Consider the following 27,841-nt stretch of genomic DNA (forward strand, 5'->3'; position numbering starts at 1 on the left):
GTGTACTTCTATTTTCTCTATCCATTGTAGCGAACTGCTGACTTGGGACTTGGAATGGGCTGCCATCATTAAGGGTAGCGAATAAACAGTTCAAGTTCAACTTCTGGAGAGAGCTGTTTCCACGGGCCAAGTTTTTCATCAGTGTGTTCACACTTGCGTTTCTTGTGTAATTTAAGAGGTTACACCCCTGGTATCAACGGCGCGGTGATAGAGATCGTCAAATATCACTAAATATGGTCATAACTGTTTTTCAGTGGACCAATTTGGCAAAGATTTCAATTAATCCTCACCCCAGCCATACACCACAAGCCTGTCGACTCCCATTGGCCAGAGCCCAATGAATGCAGAGTAAACACATCCACCTCGCTGCTTGGAGTTATTTTGGGAGGGTAGCTACAAATATATTTGCACAGCACCATAATGAAAAGTAGTTAGAAAGGGAACTTAAATATGTATTAGCTACCATCAAACAGTCGCACGGGCTCAAGCATGACCGGGAACTCCCTGGGAACAAAAATAACCACATGGAGTAACGGTGGTTTTTTGTGGGCGCGACTGCTCAAAAGGGTTTACAACAAGATAAGTTTACACGCCTCGTGGAAGTTTCCCTTGTCGAGGTGTGGGACTTTACTCTCATTTGACGTAACTCCCGCCACAGTCCAGTTTCAAATCAGGTTTTTCCAGCATGATGTAATAAAATAAGAATATTTGCATTTTGGACGATAAGAAGTCAAGTTTATTTTGCACCCTTCATTTTCATTATGTTCTAATGAAACTACTGCGTTCTGCTACTGCTACCGAGAAGGTGAATGAACATCTAGATATTTCACTCGATTTTTCAGTGGAAGTCGTTCTTTGCAAGCTGTCTGAACAGTCAATCGTCCATGTGTAGTCCATATTTTCAGTTTCAAAAGTTATTTTTAACAGTAAGTGAACACCTCGAGGTCACAGGTCCTGCACAATTTAGCCAATCACAGTGCAAAGCCATCAGCTCTTCTCAGCGTCCTGTTCGGCTCTGAGTGACCAGCGAATGATTCCATACATTTATCACGTTAAGCTTTGCAGAGGAAGTCGAGATACCAGGTCACATAATTATGCAATGTTCTGGTAGATTCTTCCATTAAGTGGGCTGAGTTGGTATAGAGGTATGGGTAATTATAAACTTTTATCCGGTTTGGGGTGCCATTACCTACCTGTTGTGTTGCTACTATCAACTTCGTTAACAGTCATGGTCAGGGTCAATTTCAATAGTTAAGGAGGCATCGTGCCTATGGGCTCTATTGTCCCGTATATTGTTCCGTATAGGCACCAATGCTGTGTAACGATGCACTTACACGTAAGGCCCCGCATAGAGGGATACCTTTGAAATTTTACATGAAAACTTGCATAAATGTATCAATCAGAAAAAATCAAAAGGTACGTTGAAAATAATAAATTATTTGGATAACAGGAAATTGTGTACACATATTCTCCACTCACACTTCCATTCAACTCTCTTTCCAAATAAACGTTACATTCACAGAGAGGTTAGGGCTAGTTGTTAACGTTTTACGTGTATTGTACAGATATAACTAACCCTAGGCCAAAACAAATGAGTATTTTGCACGTTTCCTTTACACCTTACTGCATCATGTCCAGCTGATTGCAATAGCTATTTTGCACAATGACAAAGTTCAAAAAGTAGACCTGTTTCACTTTGTCGCCGTTATCTCTGTTCACATGACAATTGCTACTTTTGTCTTTTGATGCAGCTTTTAGAACCATAGAAGTAAACTCCTTGGATTGAAGCTAAGGACTTGTCATGCTGCATAATAGCCTGGCAAAATAACAAAGTGATGCCTTTGTTTTCACAAAATTCACAAAATAAAAAATGTTATCTTCCTAAGCTCTTAGATTTAAGAAGTGGGTATTTGTGTTATTTGACCATAACACCGAGAAGTCCATATTACTGACAGCCGTTTTGGCCAAGGGCTAATGGAGTATCAGTTTAATAAAGATAGCAGTCACCGTCCTGGTTCGAACCTCGTCCGCAGGAAGAAATATAGGCAAGTAGCTGTTGGGACACCTATTGGTTCCTAGGAACCAATAGGTTCCTAGGAGTTATTTTGGGAGTTATTTTGGGTTCCTAGGAGTTATTTTGGGAGGGTAGCTACAAATATATTTGCACAGCACCATAATGAAAAGTAGTTAGAAAGGGAACTTAAATATGTATTAGCTACCATCAAACAGTCGCACGGGCTCAAGCATGACCGGGAACTCCCTGAGAACAAAAATAACCACATGGAGTAACGGTGGTTTTTTGTGGGCGCGACTGCTCAAAAGGGTTTACAACAAGATAAGTTTACACGCCTCGTGGAAGTTTCCCTTGTCGAGGTGTGGGACTTTACTCTCATTTGACGTAACTCCCGCCACAGTCCAGTTTCAAATCAGGTTTTTCCAGCATGATGTAATAAAATAAGAATATTTGCATTTTGGACGATAAGAAGTCAAGTTTATTTTGCACCCTTCATTTTCATTATGTTCTAATGAAACTACTGCGTTCTGCTACTGCTACCGAGAAGGTGAATGAACATCTAGATATTTCACTCGATTTTTCAGTGGAAGTCGTTCTTTGCAAGCTGTCCTGAACAGTCAATCGTCCATGTGTAGTCCATATTTTCAGTTTCAAAAGTTATTTTTAACAGTAAGTGAACACCTCGAGGTCACAGGTCCTGCACAATTTAGCCAATCACAGTGCAAAGCCATCAGCTCTTCTCAGCGTCCTGTTCGGCTCTGAGTGACCAGCGAATGATTCCATACATTTATCACGTTAAGCTTTGCAGAGGAAGTCGAGATACCAGGTCACATAATTATGCAATGTTCTGGTAGATTCTTCCATTAAGTGGGCTGAGTTGGTATAGAGGTATGGGTAATTATAAACTTTTATCCGGTTTGGGGTGCCATTACCTACCTGTTGTGTTGCTACTATCAACTTCGTTAACAGTCATGGTCAGGGTCAATTTCAATAGTTAAGGAGGCATCGTGCCTATGGGCTCTATTGTCCCGTATATTGTTCCGTATAGGCACCAATGCTGTGTAACGATGCACTTACACGTAAGGCCCCGCATAGAGGGATACCTTTGAAATTTTACATGAAAACTTGCATAAATGTATCAATCAGAAAAAATCAAAAGGTACGTTGAAAATAATAAATTATTTGGATAACAGGAAATTGTGTACACATATTCTCCACTCACACTTCCATTCAACTCTCTTTCCAAATAAACGTTACATTCACAGAGAGGTTAGGGCTAGTTGTTAACGTTTTACGTGTATTGTACAGATATAACTAACCCTAGGCCAAAACAAATGAGTATTTTGCACGTTTCCTTTACACCTTACTGCATCATGTCCAGCTGATTGCAATAGCTATTTTGCACAATGACAAAGTTCAAAAAGTAGACCTGTTTCACTTTGTCGCCGTTATCTCTGTTCACATGACAATTGCTACTTTTGTCTTTTGATGCAGCTTTTAGAACCATAGAAGTAAACTCCTTGGATTGAAGCTAAGGACTTGTCATGCTGCATAATAGCCTGGCAAAATAACAAAGTGATGCCTTTGTTTTCACAAAATTCACAAAATAAAAAATGTTATCTTCCTAAGCTCTTAGATTTAAGAAGTGGGTATTTGTGTTATTTGACCATAACACCGAGAAGTCCATATTACTGACAGCCGTTTTGGCCAAGGGCTAATGGAGTATCAGTTTAATAAAGATAGCAGTCACCGTCCTGGTTCGAACCTCGTCCGCAGGAAGAAATATAGGCAAGTAGCTGTTGGGACACCTATTGGTTCCTAGGAACAAGGTTGCTAATGCAGAGAATAGGAACAGAAAAATCCGGAGACAATACATGATGTCACATCCAAACGAAATTTTTATTGTTATTGCAACTGGCAAGAATCTACCACGTACAGGTTTTTGAAGATGTATTTGAATAGGTAATAACGTACAGGTTATAAATAGATATAAAAATAAACAAGTGGCTCACTCTTTTAATAATGAACGCAAGAGGTTACGATGTACAACGATTTTGTTAGAGGTTTAACCCTGAATGGAATAGATTAAATAGTTACGCTTATTTTCTTTCGAAAGAGTAATTGATATTTACAAGGTAGAATATAAGACTAAAAGATAATCTTCATACCAAATATGTAATACGCTCTGCAAAAAAGGGTATTACGGACACTGTGCTATTTCACACTAAGGGTTTTTTATGTGGAGAGGGTGATTTTTCTTTTTTACTTCTGGTTTATTGATTTCTTCCATATCACAGAAATGAGACCGAGGGGTACCCCCAAACAAGTCCAATCCTTATACACATTCCATACTATTGTTACTTAACACACCCCACCCAAGATGTCTGAAAGGAATTCCCCAGATTCCTGCGAGACAAAGACCAACACAAAGCAGGGGGGTTCTCTCCGTCTCATACCTTGCTGCATATGCCGAACAGAGACATTGAGAGATGGGAAGAGCCACCAGCATAGGGCTGGGTAGCTCAGTTGGCAGAGCACTGGTACGGTATTTCAGAGGCTGCAAAATCTGCTCAAATCCTGTTCCAGTCAATTTCTTTGTTCATTTTTATACTCATTAAATAATTTAAATAGCTTAAATAAATAAATAGTTAAAATAGCTTGAGGCTCGAACGGTTTCAATAGTAAGGCTTTCTAAGTTTCCGGCATTGTGTCCGCAAGATGTAGAGTTGTTCTTATACCTTTTTTCCATGTCGGCCACTGCTTTTATCAGGAACTGTTGAAAAGACAATGAAAATTGGATCTTTCAGCAGGATAAATTCAAAAGGGCAACTTTGTGTTGTCCCGATTGCAAAGAGTACTTAAGAAAAACCAAGATTTGGGGGGGGATTGAACATCATTCGTGTTATGGACAAAAGACAATTTGACAAGATTAATAAGTTACAACTACTGAGTAATCTAAGCAAACGGAGTGTATTTTGTACCTTCCCCGACACTACACATTTGCATAAAAGAATAATGTTTTCAATTAAAACATAAAGAATTCAGTGCACCTGGAATAATAATGAGAACGATTAAAGTTGTCAATTTACCTTTAAAGATCTGTTCCTTCCATACTTTTGTCAGCATTTGATACACATCATCCAATTGACCCTTCGAGCCAGGGAAGACCTTTAACTGATCGATGACGTCATTTGCATCCTGTGAATAACATCAAGAAGCAAAGACAATTTATTCACAAAAAGTTTCAGAGCTTCCTTCTTCGGTAAAACTTAATACTTAAACAGTCAAACATATGTTCACTTTCTTTCCGTTTCACTTTCATTCACAGATGTTATTGTATCTGAAGAGTAGATGCAAAATCCCCATTGGCTTTAATGTGATACTGCAGTTTTTGGAGACCAAACATATTAGTTAAAAAGAAAACTTAGGTTCAATTTAGACCATTCTTTACCTTGGCTTTTTTAAATAAATAATTTATTTATTTCTTTTATTTTGATGCTACACATTGCTTGCAGTGAATGAAAGTTTGGGTAAGATGGAAAAAGTGCTGTGAATTTAATTATACGTTCTTTTGGGAGTACTTGATCAAAGACTTATCGTGGAATTCATCTACGTGACAAAAGTTCAAAAGACAAAAAAATTACCTTGTTTTGTCTAGTGAACAAATTGAGTGTAAAGATCTCCTGTTGGTCTGATGTTGCTCGCCTCACTCTGCCTATTGAAAAGCACAAGGGAAAAAATCCGAGTAAATCTTTGTTCTGATGCCAAACAAATTCGGTTACATACAACACTGTAAGGAAAAGCTACAAGAAACAGGAAACTGATAGATGTTACTTACAAACGTGTTCGCGCTTACACTGCCCAACACGTTGGTTGATTATCGAATTCCTGCAGGGCCTGAGACCATCTATATGGAAAAAAAATCAACAATTGCCATTGCGATTTTTGCGTCAAATCGAAACATATTCAAAAGAGGACTGATTTCATACGATACGTAACGGTTTTTCGTTCACTTTGTTTCAAAGTTTGGGAAATCTAACTGAATGAAATTTTAAGTAAAAACGGAATTGATGAAAAAGTGATAGTAATTATAAAGCGACTTTAACACGGATCAAAGCGCTTTACATCATTATTACCCCTGTTCACCTGGCCCATGAAACATTCCTAATATCATCTTAGCTCCCTGGGGAGTATAAAGCACAATGCTGCCATTATCGGCGCAAAGCAGCTAAATCAACCACAATAACCATCTATGCCCTCACAGGTACCCAATGACTCCTTACAGGTACCCAATGACTCCTCACCGGTACCCAATTACTCCTGGGTGGAGAAAGGCAATGGGTGACAAAGTGCACACGCAAAATGATCCCAGGCTGCATTCAAATCGCCGACTACGTATCCAATGCTCTTAACCACAAGGCCACGGCACTCCACGATGGTGCTTCGTATTCTTGGGAAGACTAACTCACCAGTAGGCGTAGGCGTCGGTGTCGCTGTCAGTGTTGGTGTGGGTGTCGGTGAGGGTGACTCTGTCGTTAAAGATTCCCTGCACCTTCTTCTGACTTCACTAAAACTGCAGTAGTTGGAATCACACTGCTCTGAAATATATCAATTAACACAGACAGTTGTTCTTTGTCTGATTTTAATTACCTGCTTTTACAAACCATAAAAGAAAGCCTTGTTAAGGGGACTTTAAAGCATTTACCCTGACTTAAGACATGAACAAACATCGTTGTCAGAGAGCACAAAGTACAAAGCCAATGTACCAGCTTGCAGACTGTGTATGTTATTAAACCACCAATGCAGATTTCTGTTAAAAAATTGTGCGCAAGTCTACCGTGCTTAAAATTAAACCAACTGGTGATTCAAATCTACTAAATAACGAATCTTCATCTTATAGATATTGGAATCGTTTGTCCTGATGGTAAGCTCTATTCTCGTACAAATGGAACAATTTTCCAGACTAAAAGCAGACACATAAGAAATTACCGTTAATACGCTGTAGGTTTCCCGCTTAATTTCGTATTTCAATGCTCTGAAAGTCAACATTTGGGGCAAGAGATCAATCTTTGACAAAAAATAATCTTTGTTTTAAGCAAATGAAAGAAACCCGAAATTAACTGGGACAACCCATATGAATATTAATATTTATTGACAGTGTATTGCGCTTCAGTACTACTTTTTCCCTGTGTTCATGGAAACGCAGTCAAATAATGTCGAAAGACGAAAATTCCTGGTGTTTCGGTTGCCAGGAATATCCTGTTTAATAGCATTGTGCTGCGACTGCAATCCAGTTCATTGCAGAAACTTTTGAGGTAGTCTGCACGAAATTTGGGTGTTTTTATTACACAAGAAGTCTACACGCCTCCTGGAAGCTTGTAGAAATGTCGAACTTTTTCTCTCCTTTGATAAAACTCCTAAAACAGCTAGGTTTCAATTCTGGTTTTCCCAGCATGTGATGTAAAATATCTGTGGTGGTTTGGACGATAACAATCAAGCTTATTTAACTCCCCTAATTTCCATTACATTGTAATGAAACTGTACTGCGTCCTAATGAAAACACGGAGAAGACGAATTCAATTGCAACCCAAAAGAGCAGATCGACATTTATCTCGATTTTTCAAAGGATCACATTCTTTTTGTGAAACCGTCTGAACGGTCTATCGTCCACGTCCAGCTAATAGTTTCAGCTTTTGGAAGTTAGTTGCAACACATACAGTTTATTACGTATCATGTGGGAGAACGTTGAGATTCAAAAACAGCATTCGATTATAAACGGTATAGGAAGGAATAGGTAAAAGGTAAAATAGGTAAAGTTTTTTGCTCTGCTGAGCTGTAAGACTACAAATGTGGGTCGGCGTAACCTCAATCCCATAAATTAATTATGGTGAGCATTGCAAGTCGAGATTACGGGTTGCACAGCCAGGTTCCGACAGACTCTTCCATTAAGCAGGCTTAATTCGAACATTACGAGCTTTTACAATGCATGAAAGAAAGCCTTGTTTGAGGGACTTTAATTAAGACACTTACCATCACATAGGACATGAACAAACATGGTCGCCAAAAAACACAAAGTAGAGAGACAATGTACCATATTGCAGACTGGTCACAGTTTACACCTATAAACGCGAGTCACACAGCGTCCGCTCCCTGCTGTCCAGTATTAACGTTAACGAAATTAAAGATTATTGCGCTGTGGAAAAGTTGGATGAAGTTCTTCAGTGTTTGAAATTATATCAACTGCGGATTTAAATCTACTAGATGAACAACGAATCTCCACTTTATATACATTCCACTCGTTCATTCAGATGGCAATTTTTTTTCCGGGGAAAGCAGCGATTTTCCAGACTAAATATAGACAATGAGGAAAATACTGTTAAAAAACATGTCAAATTATTAGGATTCTGACCTGGAGTATACGGCCGTTTCCCCCCAACGCAGTGTCCATGGAAATACAGTCAAACAATGTAAAAACACGACGTTTCTTTCAAAATTCCTGTTGTTTCGGATGTCAGGTGTATCTCGTTATATAGCAAAGTGCCATCAGCGACATTAAAAGTCACTTGTGGGGAATTTCCGAGGCAGTGGGGACACGATTTTTTTTTATTACACACAAATAGTCTCCATTCCGCCTTGATACTTCCACAGCCACAGCCACAATTTTGAACTTCACAACGGTTTGGTTGATTGAAATACGTTGGGCATTAATGGGAAATACAAGAAGAAATCAAGTTCATTTTACACCTCCTATGTTTATTTTCTTCGAGTGGAACTGCAAGGTTCTTCTGAAAATAGCAAGAAAACGAACTAACCCAAAACTCACACCAGATTTTCACTCGTCTTAATTGTCAATCATCCACGCTCAGTCCTGTAGTTACAGTTTTGGTGCAAAGTAACACCGGTAATGTTAAAGTAACACCCTATGGTGTGATCATCTGATAACACCAAAAAGTATTGATTTTCACACCAGAGTTTTTGCAATGCAGTTGTTTTTCCACTATCAACCTCGTTACTAGTCATGGTCAGGGTCAGATTTTTTAAAAAGTGTAAGAGGTACTGTGCCTACAAGCCGTAGAGGATCTAATATCCCGTATAAGGGCCAGTGCTGCGTATTGATGCACTGATGCTTAAAGGCGCATTTCCATATGTGCGTCAGTACTCATGTCGAACGTTGCGTATCCGTCAAATTCATCGCTCCCGGGGCGATTTCGACGGCCGAACGCAACACACATAAGTGTTGTGTTAATAGAGTAAATATGCAATTAAGCCGAGGCCTACCGAACACTTAATCCTATATTGTGTATGTGGACACTACAAAGGGAGGACAATATTCTGGTCATTTCACTGACTTCTGCCAGCATTCTGCAGCCCTTAATGTATTGCAACGGTGTACCACCCCCACAAATTTGCAGTGCTCCCATTTGCAGCCTACTAAATAAACAAACCATAACAAACCAAAACATAAAATAATCCACAAACAAAAACAAACGCACCACTGAAAGCTAGTGCTCCCCATAAAATGCTGGTGCCCGCCTTTGTGCCCCCAACTGGTAAACTCCTAGCTACGCCACTGCGCTATTGACGTCTGATAGGGTGCATGGTTAGCCATGTGGCCAGCCTGCTGAGGTAAACGCGGATCTAAAACATGGAAGAATATTCTTACGGAAAGGGGAACTGGGACATTCTTGTGTATTTTAAAAGGTCTCTCTGAGTGGTGTGGCTTTTCACAGACTTTGGGAAGAAAGGGAAATGAACTTGCACAAAGACATTGAAAATCAAAGTAATTATAGCCTCTTTGGGGCATTGTCCCCTTCCCCAGGGGCTTTTGCTGACTGAATGATAAGCAATGAACATTTGATTGGTTGTTTCAATCTAATGATAAATGTCAGTTCTATTATAAACTAAGTAAATTTAGATACCATTTTAGGGGTGTTGGGCTTGAACGGAGATATAATTACAAAGGTAGGTGGGTACAGCCCCCACCCACGAGAATCACGCCTGGAATGTCATTGCAAATTTTAGAATTCAAGAATATATAGAATTTTTCAATCTAGATAAAGGAAATACAATTAGGATTTTATTCCGTTATTTTGTTTATGAAAATAAAGTGTTATCAAGGGAATACGATGTGATGGGTTTCCGGGATAAATGGTAGAATGAATGTTTCGACAACCCACTTCCTCTGTGGAATTTCACTTTTATTACTCAAAATCTTTGTGAGTGGTGTGACGTACACCAAAACACAAGCTTGCCACGCCGCGTGGGGTATAAGCTGGGAAAAGCTGTGTGCTAATACATGGGTATGATTGCAAAAAGTCGTGCGATCTTGTCGTTAGATGGGTTCTCAGATGCAGATAGGTTTCTGCCTTTGTTCGTCCTAACTTGTCAATGAGGGCTAGCGAAATTCAATCAAGTAATTCAGGAACACGTAGGCAAAGCATTTTACACCGTCGTCCATGTTGCACTAGCCCAGCAGGAAAGTGTGCAGCTAGCTCCGTATGGTACAGATTGTGTCGCACCCTGACGGCCTTTCTGGGATCCATAATATCAAATCGGTTCGCAAAGTTTGCCTCCTACGTCACGGAATTTCAATGGTAAAAACTGGAAAGAGGGCTTCAATTTTGGGATGGCAAACACAACTAACTCAACACATCAATCAGTTTTGCTTTTAATTCACATCTCAATTGGAATTATGGAATAAAATGAGTTTTGGACAAATTTTAATTTCCCTGTTCCTTCAAAGTTTCCCGTTCGCCACACGACAAATCTTGCATTCATTTATCCACCACGGTAAGCCATGGGGTAAGAGAAAATATTGACATATCATTTTACTGCTCAACTCTCTCTAGATATATCGAATGAGGAAAGGTTGGGATACTTGTTACAGGGACAAGTTGCTACCTCGCTCTTATTCCTATAGTCACAGTTCCCAAATACCTGTGTGTATCCGGTGCCACCGGGACCACTCCATTGCAATGTCGTTTGGGAAAAAAATCGCGACTGGGCCTCCTTGTAGCGTTCACTAAATAAAAATAACAGCCAATGCCCTGGTTTCTTTAATTGCAATTGCCAGATATGTACTACATTAAGTAGGAAAACGTAATAGTACATTTATCTAAGTCCTGAGAAAACAACATCAGCAAATAAAATCAAAGATGTCTGGATTGCGAGTAAGGCTCTTTATTTTTTTGCTCCCGACGTCATTTTAATGAGCATGAAGCTGCATCTACTTTTGAATTTGCCCCAATCCCCACACCAAAAGCTAGAAACGTCTCTGCGTTCGAACTTTGTCCGCAGGAAGAAACATAGGCAGGTAGCTGTGGGGACACCTGTTGATTCCTGGAAACGAGGTTGATAATGCTGAGAAAGGATACTCAGCGGGAGATCCGAATATCTTAGTCTTCTTAGTTGGCTGTTGTATGATGGCCCTTACAGGCCCATTCGTGTGGACTTGGGTTTTAAATTTATATTCAGTAAGGAATTTTTCACTCTTTTCACTGCATGTTAATCATAGTTGAGCCACCTGCTGGCTTTGCTGGCAAAATTTGACCATGAAGGTGTTGCAAAAGAGAGCTCTATATTGAGATCAGTGGGTTCTAAGACGATTAAAAATATCAAAACATCTGCTGTGCAAATTACTCTCTGAACATTATTGAGAGTGTCTGGATTGATCACATAGAGGATCAGTACAGGCAAATTGTTCTCTGACTATATAAATGAATTGCGAGTTCTCAGATGCAATCGCGCCTTGGATAGCCTCTGTTTTGTGACACTGTTTCACAGATAACAGATTTGAAATCGAACCTCGTCCGTGGTTTCTTGTAACGAAAGGATGCAAACATGAGACTGAAGAGGAAAACCGTGTATCAGCTTCTGAAAAATGGTTATCAGTGTTCATTGGAAGTTGAAAAGGGGATTTTGCTAAGATGTAACATTATTAGTTTCTTTTTCAGAGATAATGGTAGAAAGAAAACATTAGGGGAACCCATCATTCTAGAATCGCATTACCATTAATTATTGTTGTGTAATCGTTTCGCTTTCGGAAGATTACAAAAACAATGTCCCCCCAAAAAAACACCAAAACAAAACAAACCTTATCAAATTTTTAAAGCCCATAAGCAGAAAATGGCATTCATTTACTTCATTACAATTTAAAATTATATTTTCTCCCAAACATCCCAAATAAGTAGCAGCAGCTCTGGTTATTTGTGCTTAGATTTGTTTGCCACCAAAAAAGGAATACGTTGTCTCGCCATTTACAGGAACCTAACGTTTTCGCGGTTTTCCTGAACGGAATATGGTGGTAAGAGTAATCATCTTTTCATCCGTTTTACAATCCACTAACCATACGTTTCTACATCCCACAATCAGTTTAATTGTAACAGCAGACGGCGATAGAATTTGATGGTCGATGTTTAGGTTTTCCGTGGGGACTATCCAATAATAATTACTGCAGCTCAGTATTCCAAAGGTGCAATGTAGGTAATATTTAGAAATAAGTACGAATTTTATCTGCTGGTTTTCAAACGGGTGTAAATAATCCACCTGATGTTATGTGGGTTGTGTGAAAAATGCCTCATGATATATTGAACTTGCGGTTGAAGCATGCAATGATAATAACCCTATTACTTCTGATGATCAAAGTCTTTTCACAGTTTTCGAACAGGATGCAATGGGAATGGTCGCTGTATACACTGATAATATCATAAATATATGGGCGTGGATATCTGCGTATCCACAAGGCAGTAGTAGTTTGTAACCATTGCTATAAACCTTCTAGGAGATTGGAGCCTGGTTTCCACATAACCGTAGCAAACGCTTACGGCACGCAAGATGGCGAAGAATAGTAATCGTGGAAGATTAATAAATAATCATGAAAGAGACGCTGAATGACGTAATTAACGTAGTCAACGCGGATGACTAGCAAAGTTGAACCAACTGACGCTGTCCTTGTGTTCGTAAGTGGCGTATCACCGAAAACGATGCTTTGCTGCTCTTTACGTCGATGAAAAAAGGCTTTATTCTACTTTCATAAATACCTCAGACAATCTCCCTATTTAACAATATGCAACTTGACCGTGTATTAATTAACATTTGATATTATTAGCTGAGATGTGATAATGCCCTCTGCGTAATCACGTCCTGGCACACGGATGCTAGACAGTTTAATCGAGTCTGATTGGTCAGGAGTCTGTGTTCACGCAAGGCGGTACGAGCGCGCCACGTTCATTGAAGGAGATTCTATTGGACAGCTTTGAAAAGGAATATACCATAACATGGAAGGGGTGTTCGGGAAAGTGAAAGTAAAGTTTAAGAAAAAATGTTGGAAATCAATCGCCCGCTGAATAAACAGGTATTTTGAAACGGGCTATTCCCCCAGTGTAACTCACGCACGCATCAATAGTACTAGGGCTATTGAATTTGTGGCGAACAACGCCGTAAGGGAGAGATTGTTAAGCTGACAGGATGAATGCGTACGATAGTATGTTTACAGTTGGGTGTCATGTCGTTATTGCCACCTCTGTCGGTTTGAAGAGATTATTGCTTTTCCGCCTCTTTTTAGAGTTGTCCCAATCATATAGTTCTTTTAAGAGCAAGGCCATCCTGGCGTATCAGTAGGCCTAGTTATTCCTGTGGTAGGATGACTTGATTGAGGTGCTGGAGACTCGGTCATTCCTCAACCCAAGTCTGTGGAATTGGCTTTTATTAAGGGAATACATCGTCATCAACACCTCGACATAGTACCCATCAGTAGATGTGTGCGCCTCTTCAACGCGGATTTTACAGAAAGATGATATTTTCATTTTCACGAAGTAGCACTCGGTACCGTCGGCACTTGCGCCGTGAGTTGTTGTTTTCAGGAAATGACCTTTTCCTTAATTTAAATATAGTTAAAACGAGTGTTAAGAGCATCTTGAAGTTAAGTCACATATTTACGGGTGGATCAAGTACGTCTCAGATATGTCAGGGTCTCATTAAACTCCCGTGAATCCATGTAATGAGAGCATATGGTATTACGTAAAATAATAAATTCTACGGGAAAGAGCTATGAGAGCTACAAATTGGAGTAAAGATAAGCAATGCCGTTAACTTTCTTATCCAAATACACATAATGCATCCGCCGTGTGAATTGACCGGTGCAAAGGTCTACCATAATGCAACAAACCATATATGCATATATGTATGTACGGTATGTAAGTGTTTGCTCAGACAGACGACTAAAGCTTCCTTCCTGTACAACGTTTTGCATGAGATTTTAAGGCAAATAATAACCTTCTACGATGACAAAATAACTACAATATCCACAAAATCTTCGTTGAATTGTGTAACCAACCCCAGGACAGGTGGTCACATGAGAATATTGAAATTGTGGCTGGAATTCTCTGGAATTGTTTGGGCAAACCTAAATTGTACAAAAGTTTCCACAGCCAGCGCAGGACATCCCCTGCGAGCCAACCAGCTTGCAATAAAGTAGTGCGCTTATAAATTATTCATGACCGGCCAAATTTACCAATGAGCTCCTTTAATAAATAAAATTTAACTAAGAACAAAAAATCCTCTTTATCTTTACATTTAATATTTGTTACCCACTTTTTCCGTTTATAATGCGTTTGGTAAATTTTCTCAACTAAGCTGCGTTTAGTATTTCTGGTTTATTCAGACTACAGACCTACAAAAGGTGCATACACCACAAATTTACAATTGACGCCCGTTAACAGATGTGGTATGTAAAAAACAAAACGTACTTCTCAACGATAGTCAGTCGTCCGTTGTTAGAAGCAGAACAAAAGTTCTGTTTTCAGGAAACCAACAGAATTCTGGGCTAACATATTCTACAGATTTTACCAATGGTGTAACCTAACTTAAAACAATATCAATCATTAAACTGCGATAAAAGGCCCTCAGAAAGTAATAATAATGCTGGTGTTATCTACAAACTACTATTTAAAGTTTAATTAATCGACTTAAAAGGGTGATATGAAAAACTCAATCAAAAACACGTACATTTCCTTAAAGTGACTGCATATTTCCAAAAGTAGTAATCATACGAAGGGCGTCAGTACTTCTGCACCTAACAAACAAGCTTCTCGAGAACAGTATTGTCTATGTGAAGAATGAATTGATGAGCTGTATAGTACCGTACCCCATTATCCCCACATGAACGCGACCAGAGAACTGAACTCAGGGATAGTTGGACACTCGCCTTCTAACTCATAGATTGGCCTGAGCAGCTGTTTATTGAACTTGACACAGACAAGGTTGTTCCCACCCGAAGCTGGTGACGCGGAACTGCACAAAATTTACATTGCGCACAAAGTATAGCTTTACTTAGCAATATACAGAGATTGTTCCCACCCGAAGCTGGTGACGCAGAACAGCAACTAATATCAGCAAAAGTCCCGGTACTATGGCGATCAGCAATTGTGAGCGATTGTTCCAACCCAAAGCTGATGGCGCGGAACAGGAACTCTTATCAGCAAAATGTTTATTAAGCTATCAGCAAAATGTATGAAAAAGCATTTGTCAGTATTTGTTTCCGCCCAAAGCAGATGGAGCGGTAAATCATTTTGGAAAGTGCCTGCGCTGTACGAAGCCTTCGATATGCAAATTCAAACAGCAATTACAAATGGTAGAATGCAAAATTACCCAATTTTCATGACCAAATTAACAAGGATTTACTCCAGTACACAATAACTTTTGGGCCGGCCGCGAATTTTTTTCCCCGAACACCAATGCAATGGTGTGTACTTTGACTGCATCTGATTGGCTGGCCGCAACCATTACGTCACATCCAGTACAACTTTTTTTCACAATCGCCACATTTTTCTTACAACCAACAGGAAGCGTTGACTTGTATGCATGCGGCTCAGTTCGCATCCGTGCAGACTGATTTTTAAAACTATCCTACACTATCGGTAAGTCATATGATTGTGACCATGCTGTAGTTTACAGATTCGGCATTTAAACAGCATTGGGTGTTGAATTGAATCGTTGGGTATCACATGAAAAGAGGAAAAAATCACCTTTAATAATGTGTGCACACGCAATATCGATGTGCACCCGCAATATGCATCGTGTGTGCAGCGCTGCTTCTGCACATTCAAACTTCAAAGTACCATTTTCTCCTAATTTACAGTTGTCAATTTTTAAAATTGGGTCAGAATATTGAGAGAGCGTCGCCTAAGGTGAGTGACTTTGTAGAAGCAATCAAAATTTTTCATACACATACACACGCTAAATATGTATTTGCCTGCAATCGAGGACCCCCTGTCGTTCCTGTTCAAGTGTTTGTACTCTTTAACTTTTTAGGAAGAGCTCCCATATGTTTTGTGCACGATTGTCATCAGGGGACCTTTGGCAATGGAAATGTTCCCTATTGAATGCAGAATCAAACTCACACAAATAAAAACACAACTGTCCTGAACTACACACAATTCCTGAGCTTGATTCAATTTGTACCTTCATTAAACTTGTCAATCATATGAATTTGGTGGGTTGGTTGTATTGCTTTTAAAGGAAAATGTAACATTAATGCACATCCAAGAACAAAACTTTCAGAAAAATGAAATACCGTGGGGCCTTAGTGACCGAATAGACTGGTTCCCTGACCTAACAACCCCCCCCATTTTTCCGATAGTGGTGGTAGGCCTGTATTAATGAATTGCTCTCTCTCATGTTAAGAGGGTCAAGAACCAGACTACAATAACAGCATTGTAATTTTGGTTTTTCCAGCATCTATAAAGACAAAACATCACAAGTCAGTACGTGTCACAATATTTGCTATGAAATACTTTCTCCACCATTTCAGAAAATGACAAAGAAAATGTTGTGTAATTAAGTGTTGGATTGTTGTCCGTTTTAAAAACTTGATTTCTTTTGATTAATATTTTTTGTGATCATGTAAATTTGTTTAACTCCATTCTACAGTGCACCCTTCCAAATGGGTATGAGTATCACCTGTGTTCCTTCAAACCTTTGGAGGGAGGCTTTGAGGCAATTGTTCGGGTTGCCAACGAGATGAAAAGGGAGCAAGCGAATGGCTTGCAGACTACCAAGACCACAGTCATGTAACATTGGGAGTCAAAGCAACAAAGCCAGAGAGTGGGAGAGTCAACCTCTTTAAGGTGTACTACAGGTGTCATCACAACACCTTGCCTCGATCTGAAAAGGCAAATTTGCGACTAAAATCAAAGAACACAAACTGTCCAGCCCAAGTCACCATCACTGTCAAAAGGAACCCTGGAAAACATACCCGGTTAGTCTTTCAATATTTTATTAATCCCATTTCATTGTGCAGACTAAAGCCTTAAAGAGTCACCGAATGTACGTGCACTGTCAAAATTTGAATCATCTTCATATATCATATCTTTTAGAAAGACAAGGGACAAAAATGGTTTTTAAATGAATAAATCTGAGTTTGCAACATTGTAATTGGAAGAATTTCCCAAAACAAAAACTATTTTGGCTTGTTAGTATTGAATACTAGTTTGGTGCTAGCCAAGACTTTTGCAGAACAAGCTCTCCCAATAACCTAGTCAAGTGTACAATGTGATATACATGTGCATGGGAATGATTAGTGATATTTTTCCACACACCAGCTACTGGGAAAGTAATTAATCCCTTTGTGGTTTTCCCAGGAATGTGAGGCACAACCAAATTTCCTGATGTGGTCAATCTGTAAGCCAGGCATTAAGTTTCATATTAGCCATGGACAAGACAACAGATGTCCTGAAGTCTGTACCAGGACAGAGCTTTCATGTTATGCTCCCATGGCTATTGACCGAATAAATTCATACCAGCTCCAACTTGAAGGCCCTGTGTTTCCACCATGACATGTTACAAACAAAAACGAGATGACCAGAACAGAAGCTTCTAAGTGAGTTTAGTCCGAATGTTAAAAAAAAATTCAACCCAGTGATTTCAAAAGCAACTGTTGTGCTATAACATAATGGTTGAAGAAATATCCCATTTTGCATATCGCAAACTTTGTTGAAACATGATATGCATTTTATATCTTTTTTCTTAGGGCTAAAGTCAAAGATTTTTGTTTTGGGAAATTCTTCCAATTACAATGTTGCAAACTCAGATTTATTCATTTAAAAACCATTTTTGTCCCTTGTCTTTCTAAAATATATGATATATGAAGATGATTCAAATTTTGACAGTGCACGTACATTCCGTGACTCTTTAAGGCTTTAGTCTGCACAATGGAAATGGGTTTAATAAAATATTGAAAGACTTACCGGGTATGTTTTCTAGGGTTCCTTTTGACAGTGATGGTGACTTGGGCTGGACAGTTTGTGTTCTTTGATTTTAGTCGCAAATTTGCCTTTTCAGATCGAGGCAAGGTGTTGTAATGACACCTGTAGTACACCTTAAAGAGGTTGACTCTCCCACTCTCTGGCTTTGTTGCTTTGACTCACAATGTTACATGACTGTGGTCTTGGTAGTCTGCAAGCCATTTGGTTGCTCCCTTTTCATCTTGTATGGCAACCCGAACAATTGCCTCAAAGCCTCCCTCCAAAGGTTTGAAGGAACACAGGTGATACTCATACCCATTTGGAAGGGTGCACTGTAGAATGGAGTTAAACAAATTCACATGATCTCAAAAAATATTAATCAAAACAAATCAAGTTTTTAAAACGGACAACAATCCAACATTTAATTACACAACATTTGCTTTGATTGTTATTTTCTGAAATGGTGGAGATAGTATTTTATAGCAAATATTGTGACACGTACTGACTTGTGATGTTTTGTCTTTATAGATGCTGGAAAAACCAAAATTACAATGCTGTTATTGTAGTCTGGTTCTTGACCCTCTTAACATGAGAGAAAGAGCAATTCATTAATACAGGCCTACCACCACTATTGGAAAAATGGGGGGGGGGTTGTTAGGTCAGGGAACCAGTCTATTTGGTCATTAAGGCCCCACGGTATTTCATTTTTCTGAAAGGTTTGTTCTTGGATGTGCATTAATGTTGCATTTTTCTTTAAAAGCAATACAACCAACCCACCGAATTCATATGATTGACAAGTTTAATGAAGGTTCAAATTGAATCAAGCTCAGGAATTGTGTGTAGTTCAATAGGGGACAATTCCATTGCCAAAGGTCCCCTGATGACAATCGTGCACAAAACATATGGGAGCTCTTCCTAAAAAGTTAAAGAGTACAAACACTTGAACAGGAACGACAGGGGGTCCTCGATTGCAGGCAAATACATATTTAGCGTGTGTATGTGTAAGAAAATTTTTTATTGCTTCTACAAATTCACTCACCTTAGGCGACGCTCTCTCAAGATTCTGACCCAATTTTAAAAATTCACAACTGTAAATTGTCTGCTCGTCTGCATGGATGCGAACTGAGCCTCATGCATACAAGTCAACGCCTCCATGTTAGTTGTAGGAAAAATGTGGCGATGACGTCTGTGAAAAAAGTTGCACTGGATGTGACGTAATGGTTGTAGCCAGCCAATCAGATGTTGTCAAAGTATACTCCATTTCGATGTCGTTTGGGAAAAAAAATCGCGGCCGGCCAAAAGTTACTGTGTACTGGAGTAAATCCTTGTTAATTTGGTCATGAAAATTGGGTAATTTTGCATTCTACCATTTGTAATTGCTGTTTGAATTTGCATATCGAAGGCTTTGTACAGCACAGGCACTTTCCAAAATGATTTACCGCTCCATCTGCTTTGGGCGGAAACAAATACTGACAAATGCTTTTTCATACATTGTGCTGATAGCTTAATAAACATTTTGCTGATAAGAGTTCCTGTTCCGCGCCATCAGCTTTGGGTTGGAACAATCGCTCACAATTGCTGATCGCCATAGTACCGGGACTTTTGCTGATATTAGTTGCTGTTCTGCGTCACAAGCTTCGGGTGGGAACAATCTCTGTATATTGCTAAGTAAAGCTATACTTTGTGCGCAATGTAAATTTTGTGCAGTTCCGCGTCACCAGCTTCGGGTGGGAACAACCTTGTCTGTGTCAAGTTCAATAAACAGCTGCTCAGGCCAATCTATGAGTTAGAAGGCGAGTGTCCAACTGTCCCTGAGTTCAGTTCTCTGGTCGCGTTCATGTGGGGATAATGGGGTACGGTACTATACAGCTCATCAATTCATTCTTCACATATACAATACTGTTCTCGAGAAGCTTGTTTGTTAGGTGCAGAAGTACTGACGCCCTTCGTATGATTACTACTTTTGGAAATATGCAGTCACTTTAAGGAAATGTACGTGTTTTTGATTGAGTTTTTCATATCACCCTTTTAAGTCGATTAATTAAACTTTAAATAGTAGTTTGTAGATAACACCAGCACTATTATTACTTTCTGAGGGCCTTTTATCGCAGTTTAATGATTGATATAGTTTTAAGTTAGGTTACACCATTGGTAAAATCTGTAAAATATGTTAGCCCAGAATTCTGTTGGTTTCCTGAAAACAGAACTTTTGTTCTGCTTCTAACAACGGACGGCTGACAATCGTTGAGAAGTACGTTTTGTTTTTTACATACCACATCCGTCAAAGGGCGCCAATTGTTGTGTGGTGTTTGCAGCTTTTGTAGGGGTCTGAATGTCACAAACCGAGGCCAAAATATATAGATTGATCACTTTTTCCTTATCTCCACTCACTGACAACAAAGCCACAAAATAGAGAAACTTTCAGGAACTGGTAGTAATCTATACAATAAAAAAGTAAAAAAAGAAATTTATTATTATTTACAATCTCCACAAAATCCTTAATAGAGCTTGTGAGTTTTCCAAGAGTTTACCCCAAACTAAAAATACATTAATCACATCATTACAACTTCATTATATTACTATCCCCCCTCACGGGTACTCATGCATGTCCTCCAGTGTGTCGTCGCTCCACCAGCTGAACGCTCTGGGGATCTCCGCCGATTTGACAAGGTAATGTGGTCGCAAGTCCCCCTTTCTAGGTCCTCCGTTCCCTCCTGGTTCTCTTCAGGGTAACGGGGCAGCCTCTCCCCCAAAGAGGAAGATTCTATGACTGGAACTCCACTAAAGGGAGTCCTGTGGAATTTATAATTACAACGTATAAAGCTATTGCCGTATTTACAATAAAACTCCAAAATATGCAAAGATAATACTCAAAATCGATGAGTTTTCTACACAACACCGTGTCGCATTAAATCTACAACGGTTAGGCTATGTATGTGTACACCATAGTCACTATGAATAAAGCAAGCCGCATGGGCGTTGCCGTTGTGCAAACATGAATTCAAGCAGTATGCACGGGATTTCCACACGAAGACGGACTATTTCTTATAAGAGGTAATCTTGACATTTCGAATTTATCTTGAATACAATGAATAAAGCAAAATGACTGAAAATTATACAAAATAGCTTTCTACAACAAAATACTCAACGTACAGTTTTGAGACGAGCGAACAGTCTTAAAGTCTGACTCCATGGCTTGGAACAACAATCGGTTTCCGTAGATTAACTTCCCAACCCTGGATTTAGCTTTCCGAGAAGTGGATTTCACTTTTTAAGCACTTAAGTTAAGCTAACGCTTTCCAATGAAGAAAATATACAACTTGGGCTATCGCCACAAACTATCCCTGTTTCTCAAATTCTCATTCTGTTTTTCAAATTCTCATAGAGCTATCGCTCCATCAACGAAATCAAAATGTGCTGTCGCACGATGACCGATCAGGAGTCTCTCTAAGTCAAGATCTGTCCGCTGCCTCTCCAATGCTTCTCTACGATTTTAACCCCGCAGAGAAATCATGCTAACTAATCTAAATGTCATGCAAATTTCAACATTCCACACGTTTTCAAAATTTTCCCGAGTCAAACGTATTTGGTCATATTAGTACAAAAATTTACATACTTCCTGTGTTACTATACGTAGGAAGGTGGGTCCTGAAATATGCTGAATATTCATTATATATGTACCAAGGTTTTACGCCCTCTTGTGACACTGAATAAACCGGAAATACTAAACGCAGCTTAGTTAAGGAAATTTAAGAAACGCATTATAAACGGAACGAAGTGGGTAACAAATATTAAATATAAAGATAAACAGGATTTGGTGTTCTTAGTTAAATTTTATTTATTAAAGGAGCTCACTGGTAAATTTGGCCGGTCATGAATAATTTATAAGCGCACTACTTTATCGCAAGCTGGTTGACTCGCAGGGGATCTCCTGCGCTGGCCGTGGAAACTTTTGTAAAATTTAGGTTTGCCCAAACAATTCCAGAGAATTCCACCCACAATTTCAATATTCTCATGTGACCACCTGTCCTGGGGTTGGTTACATAACTCAACGAAGATTTTGTGGATATTTTAATTACATTTTTCATCGCAGAAGGTTATTATTTGCCTTAAAATCTCATGCAAAACGTTGTACAGGAAGGAAGCTTTAGTCGTCTGTCTGAGCAAACACCTGCGTACCGTACATACATATAAGCATATATGGTTTGTTGCATTATGGTAGACCTTTGACACTGGTCCATTCACACGGCGGATGCATTATGTGTATTTGGATAAGAAAGTTAACGGTATTGCTGGTACAGTAAAAAGATAATCGATGACTCGCGGTGTCGTGTTGCTGGTAGCGACGTTTCGGCTGCTAGTGCTGCTAGCCTTCATCAGGCAACTGAAGTCTGGATGCTGCAGGGTCTGCTATATACCGCCGGACCGCGTCCTCCGCGTGTCCCCCGCCGTGTATTGCGGACGCAGTACAGGTGACCTCAGCGGGCGTCGCCCGCTCCACTTCATGGGCGTGAAGGGGCGTGTCCTTGGTATGGCTCCGTTGCGCTCCGGTGCTCCGGTGGTTGTGTTGGCGGATGGTGGGGAGCCAGAAACCGGGGATGTCGATGCCGCTGTCTCTGTTGATGTTGTGTCTATTCAGGCGGATGTGGATGGCCTCCTTGACGCGTCTTGTGTACCAATGCTGGTCTTGGTCCACGCACTGCACGCTGTCCCAATCGGGGTGGTGACCAGCTCCCCAGGTGTGCTCGGCTACCGCTGACGACTCCACACGGGAGAGTCTCACGTCGCGTTGGTGCTCCTTGATTCTCTCGCCGATTGGTCTGCCAGTTTCGCCGATGTACACCTTGCCACAGTCACCGCATGGTATCTTGTAGACCACTCCTCCGCGTCTTCTGGGTGGGATGGGGTCCTTAGGGCGCACGAGTTGGCTCCTTAAGGTGGTGGGTGATCGGAACACGGTGCGGACGCCGTGGTCTTCCAGGATCCTCTTCAGCCGTCTGGAGATACCGTCCACAAAGGGAAGAACGGTGAAAGCCTTGTACTCCGGTCGCTCCACTTCGATGCTGGTCTTGGGTCTCGATGACTGTCGGATGAAGGACGCTGGATACCCGTTCGCCTTGAGGGCAGCGGTGACTCGGCGTCTCTCGGCGGCTGTGTGGCGTGGTCTGGTAACCAGGCGTGAGGCGCGGTCATGTAGGCACTTGGCCACGCCCCTCTTGACGGACACTGGGTGGTGTGAGTCAAAGGCCAGGTACTGGTCGGTGTGGGTGGGCTTGCGATACACAGTGCTGGTCAGACTGCCATCGGGTTCCCTGTGGACCATGGTGTCCAGGAATGCAATGCTGCTGTCTTGCTCACTCACGATGGTGAACTGGATGCTGGGTTTGAGACTGTTCAGGTGGTTGAGGAGACGGCTGGTTTGATCTCGTGGTGCAATGACAAAGGTGTCATCGACGTACCGCTTCCACAGGGTAGGACGGCAGTCGGGTGGGCAACTCTGCAGGGCTTCCTCCTCGAAGGATTCCATGTACAGATTGGCAATAACCGCTGACACCGGACTACCCATAGCTGCTCCGTCTGTCTGCTCGTAGTATGCTCCCTCGTACAGGAAATACGTGGAGCGTAGGACAAACTCCGGCAGGGAGACGATCTCAGTAGGGGAGAGCGTTGTCCGGTCAGGCAACTCAGGGTCTTCCTCCAGGCGGCGACGGGCCACACAGCAAGCGCCATCTATGGGGACGTTGGTAAACAAAGACACTACGTCGAAGGAGATCAACGCCTCATGGCTGCTGATGTGCTGCCCGCGGAGGAACTCTGCGAAAGCTGTGGAGTTGGGCACGGTGTTTGGTGTATTACCGGTCAGCGGTGACAGGATCCCGGCTAGATGCTTGGAGAGGTTGTACGCAAAGGAACTCACGCATGAAACGATGGGTCTCAAGGGTGTCTCCGGCTTGTGGATCTTGGGTAGACCGTACATCCGGGGAGGCTGCTTGCTGGTTGGACGCAACTTCCGGTAGGTGGCGTCGTCAAGATTTCCGGACTTGTTAAGGGCGAGAAGCTGGGCCGTGATCTTCCTGCACAGCCTGTCGGTGGGATCCTTAGCCAATTTCCGGTAAGGGCCCGTGGAGATGAGCTCATCCATCTTGTCCCGGTATGTGTGGGCGTCGAGGATCACGCTGGCACGGCCCTTGTCGGCGGGAAGGATCACGATGGAACGATCCTGCCGTAGAGCCTTCAGGGCGCTGCGTTGCTCCCGGTTGATGTTGCTCCTGGGCGGGCGTGCCCTCCGTAACGTGGCGTTGATTTCTCTGCGTACCAGATCAGCTGTTTCCGGGTCAAGCCTCTTCAACGTTGTTTCCACACTGGCCACGATCTCCGTTGCCGGTACGTGGTCGGGGGTGACGGCGAAGTTGAGGTCTTTCCCTAGAAGAGATGTCTCGACGGTGGTGAGGGTCCTCGCGGAGAGGTTGACGACCCACTTCGATGTGTCAACGGCAGATTCGATTGGGCGTTGGGTGGTGCGATGGGCCGAACTCTCCTCAGTTAGGTCTTGGAACTTGGCGAGTTGGCGGGCCTTGCACTTCTCAAACTCCCGGCGGCAACGGCGGTCGATATGGTGGGTGAGGCGGGCACGGTCAGTTTCACTGCTGGTCTTTACTGTAATTTGTAGCTCTCATAGCTCTTTACCGTAGAATTTATTATTTTACGTAATACCGTATGATCTCATTACATGGATTCACGGGATTTTAATGAGACCCTGACATATCTGAGACGTACTTGGATTAGGCTACACGTAGTTTCCACCGTTAAAGATTGAAATTGGTGCTGGATGAGTTTTCGCTGCAGTATCACACAATTAAGACTGTTTATAATTATTCTAAAGTTCACATTGCAATTTATTTTGTTTAAACAAGCAACAGGGAATAACTGGCTTTAGTGCCTTTCTGTTGCATTCTACGGTTTTTCTCTTATTCCTTTTCAACTTGGCTAATGGAGAGGAATAAACGAGCATACTAGCCAAAGTTGGAGTATTCGTGCCATCATTCAAGGCGTCCCCCCTCAGGAACACTGGTAGGACAAGACCCGTCAACCCCCCCATCATCATTACATTTATGAAAATGGATTTCTTAACGCCAAAAATGTTGCCATTCACCATCTACTACGAAGCATAATGGTGTATTCCAATCAGTCAGCTGTGCATGCTTGGCCGATTATATGGCTGCCTTTCCCAAGCTGCAGAGTGACGCCCATTTCTGTTAACAAGATTATGATTTCCATATGAAAACCTCCCGTGTTTTCAGCAATAACACTGCAATTGGTGTTACATTTTTCACACCAATCTGTATTCTTTTGGTGGATTTGGTGTTAGAGAGGGGTTAAATAATTCCTTAGGCATTAAAATTGAAAAGAAGGATCGGCGTTACATGATATTGGTGTTAAACTTGTCTTACAGCGCATGGGTGTTTTAAGAAGAAGCCTTCTGGTTGGCAAATATAAAATTATGGGATGCTAGCTACTGTAGGAATTTCTCGTTGAACTTTACGTGTCTGCGTGCCTGATATCTTTCTGTGATGGTGATTCAACCTTACTATGTGACAAATGTGTGACGATATTGTGTTCGGAAGTTCAAGGGCGACCTTGCAGAAGTTGTGGAACTTGTTGGGTGTTTTAAAATGATTGATGCTCTTCAGGCTTGAACTGTCCTTCAAAAAGATCACTCAGTCGAAAGACATGTCTGATAATGTCTTGCACAATATAGGCCCACACGTTGATGCGTGCATGAGTAATGCTTTTACATGCTGTCTGTCTGTCTGTCTATCTATCTATCTATCTGTCCTAATTTCAGCTGCCAAAGGTACCAAACCACTTGAATCTCTCCACAAATAATAATCTAAAATAATATAAAATACATGTTCATGGAGTTCTAAACAGTGTACTGAAGAAATAGCTTTTCCTTTAGAAAACAAATGGTTGTCTTCTTGTCAGGCTTTTTGTCAGCACACAAAGTGATCTTATTATTAACAACCCCTCATTGTCAATTTCAAATTGATCAACAGGTTATTATACCGGTATATCTCTTGAAGACATGTTCTGTTAAGTCGGTCAAAAGGAGAGTGTTTTACGATGTGTTTTCATTGAGAGTAATTTTTTAAATACTTAAAAAGTTATAATGAGTAGTTCTTTTATCCTATTTCAGTACATGCAGAACGCAATCAAAACAGTGGTTGATTGAGTGGTATCTTTCTTGAAAAATTTGCCTATAAATCAGCATTACCTTGACAAAACCAAACAATGAGCCTACCTTTAATACATCATATTCCATTTCGAAAAGAGTCGCAGCGGAGAAAAAGTAGTTGTGTACAACCAGCAAGCATTTATTTGCTTGAGTCAGTCTGACAAGCATGGCCCAACAAAGGTCAAGCTATGTGTACTTTACATACTTACAAATGCAATTAACAAGTAGACCCGAAAACCAGTTTAGTGACCGTCACGCTATGTATTGCATTTTTTCTCAATTTGCTTTAGTCAGATATGACCCTTCTGTAAAACTAGGAACAAGATTGAATCAATAATGAAAACTGTTGTATTTATCTGCAACCGGATCAACAAGAACAATATAAGAGCCCATTGAAAAGAGAATGGCTCTGGCCAAAACCACAAAGCATGAATGTTGGCGTGAGCCAGCACCCCCGGCGACAGATCGCTCGTTCATATATGCTGACCCCACCCCCTTAAGATGAGCAATTCCACCTCTCTTCCCAGGGCCTGAGCCATCCAACCCACAACTTTTTATGAGTTTGTGGGTGTGTACATGAGTTTGTGTGTGTGTCTGTGAGTTGGCCTCCCCCACCATGCACAGCAAACACAGCTCGCCGTCTACCACCTCCCAAGATTTTTTACCTCCCTGCATCCGTGATCTGAATTCAGCATTATACTCGCGCCAACCAAAACACGCATATTTACTTGCAGCTGATCCAACAATTCTGCAATATTTCAGCAGTGCTAGCACACGGTCTGGCTTTGCTTGTAAATAGACGCTGCTGAAAACCCAAAAGGCATCGGTCCAGGCCTCTATGGACCAGATCATCCGCTTTGATTCGGCTGGCTTTAATAGATGTTTTGACCGCTCTGCCAAGTCAACCTGGCCAATGCTATCTATTGCTGATACTTTAAGTTGTACAAAGTTGACCCGTACCTGCTGTTGTTAATCAACACGACCAACTTGACAATTTCCCAAATATTTTCCTTAATGTTTTGAGGCACTGCGGAACCCAAAAAATCTGAGTGAGGGGAGAGAGGTGACGCAGTGCCTGTGCAGCTCGGCGCCACCTCTCTGATCACTACTCCAGCGCTTCCTCCGCTGCCGACAGAAGGGGGTTGATTCACGGGCAAGGTGGCGATGGGTTGGGCATTCATGATCATTGCTCCGGCACTGTCCCCGCCGCTGACTGATAGTACTGATCTCCTTGACGCTGAAGCGACGGCTCCGGCATTTATGAACCCTCTCCCGACACTTCCTCCATTGTCGGCTGACTGGCCCGAAGGTACAGGGGCTGAGGGGAGGGCCTACTGCACCAGCATTCAT

The 27,841-nt window shown here is 41.2% G+C and overlaps 1 protein-coding gene across 1 annotated transcript; it reads right to left on the reverse strand.

Annotated features, from left to right (window-relative positions):
* Nucleotides 1-2,211: 2,211 nt before the first annotated feature.
* LOC147798325 (uncharacterized) lies at nucleotides 2,212-27,841 on the reverse strand. The gene is made up of 4 exons (XM_087139962.1): nucleotides 27,586-27,841; nucleotides 23,097-24,912; nucleotides 6,484-6,543; nucleotides 2,212-2,260 (listed from the first exon to the last, which is right to left on the reverse strand). The coding sequence occupies exons 1-4, from the start codon at nucleotides 27,839-27,841 to the stop codon at nucleotides 2,212-2,214; spliced, it is 2,181 nt and encodes a 726-aa protein (XP_086996088.1).

This window comes from Acanthaster planci, linkage group LG08, assembly GCF_054643075.1.
Source record: "Acanthaster planci isolate LZ-2023a linkage group LG08, COTS_SCS, whole genome shotgun sequence".
NCBI lineage: Eukaryota > Metazoa > Echinodermata > Asteroidea > Valvatida > Acanthasteridae > Acanthaster > Acanthaster planci.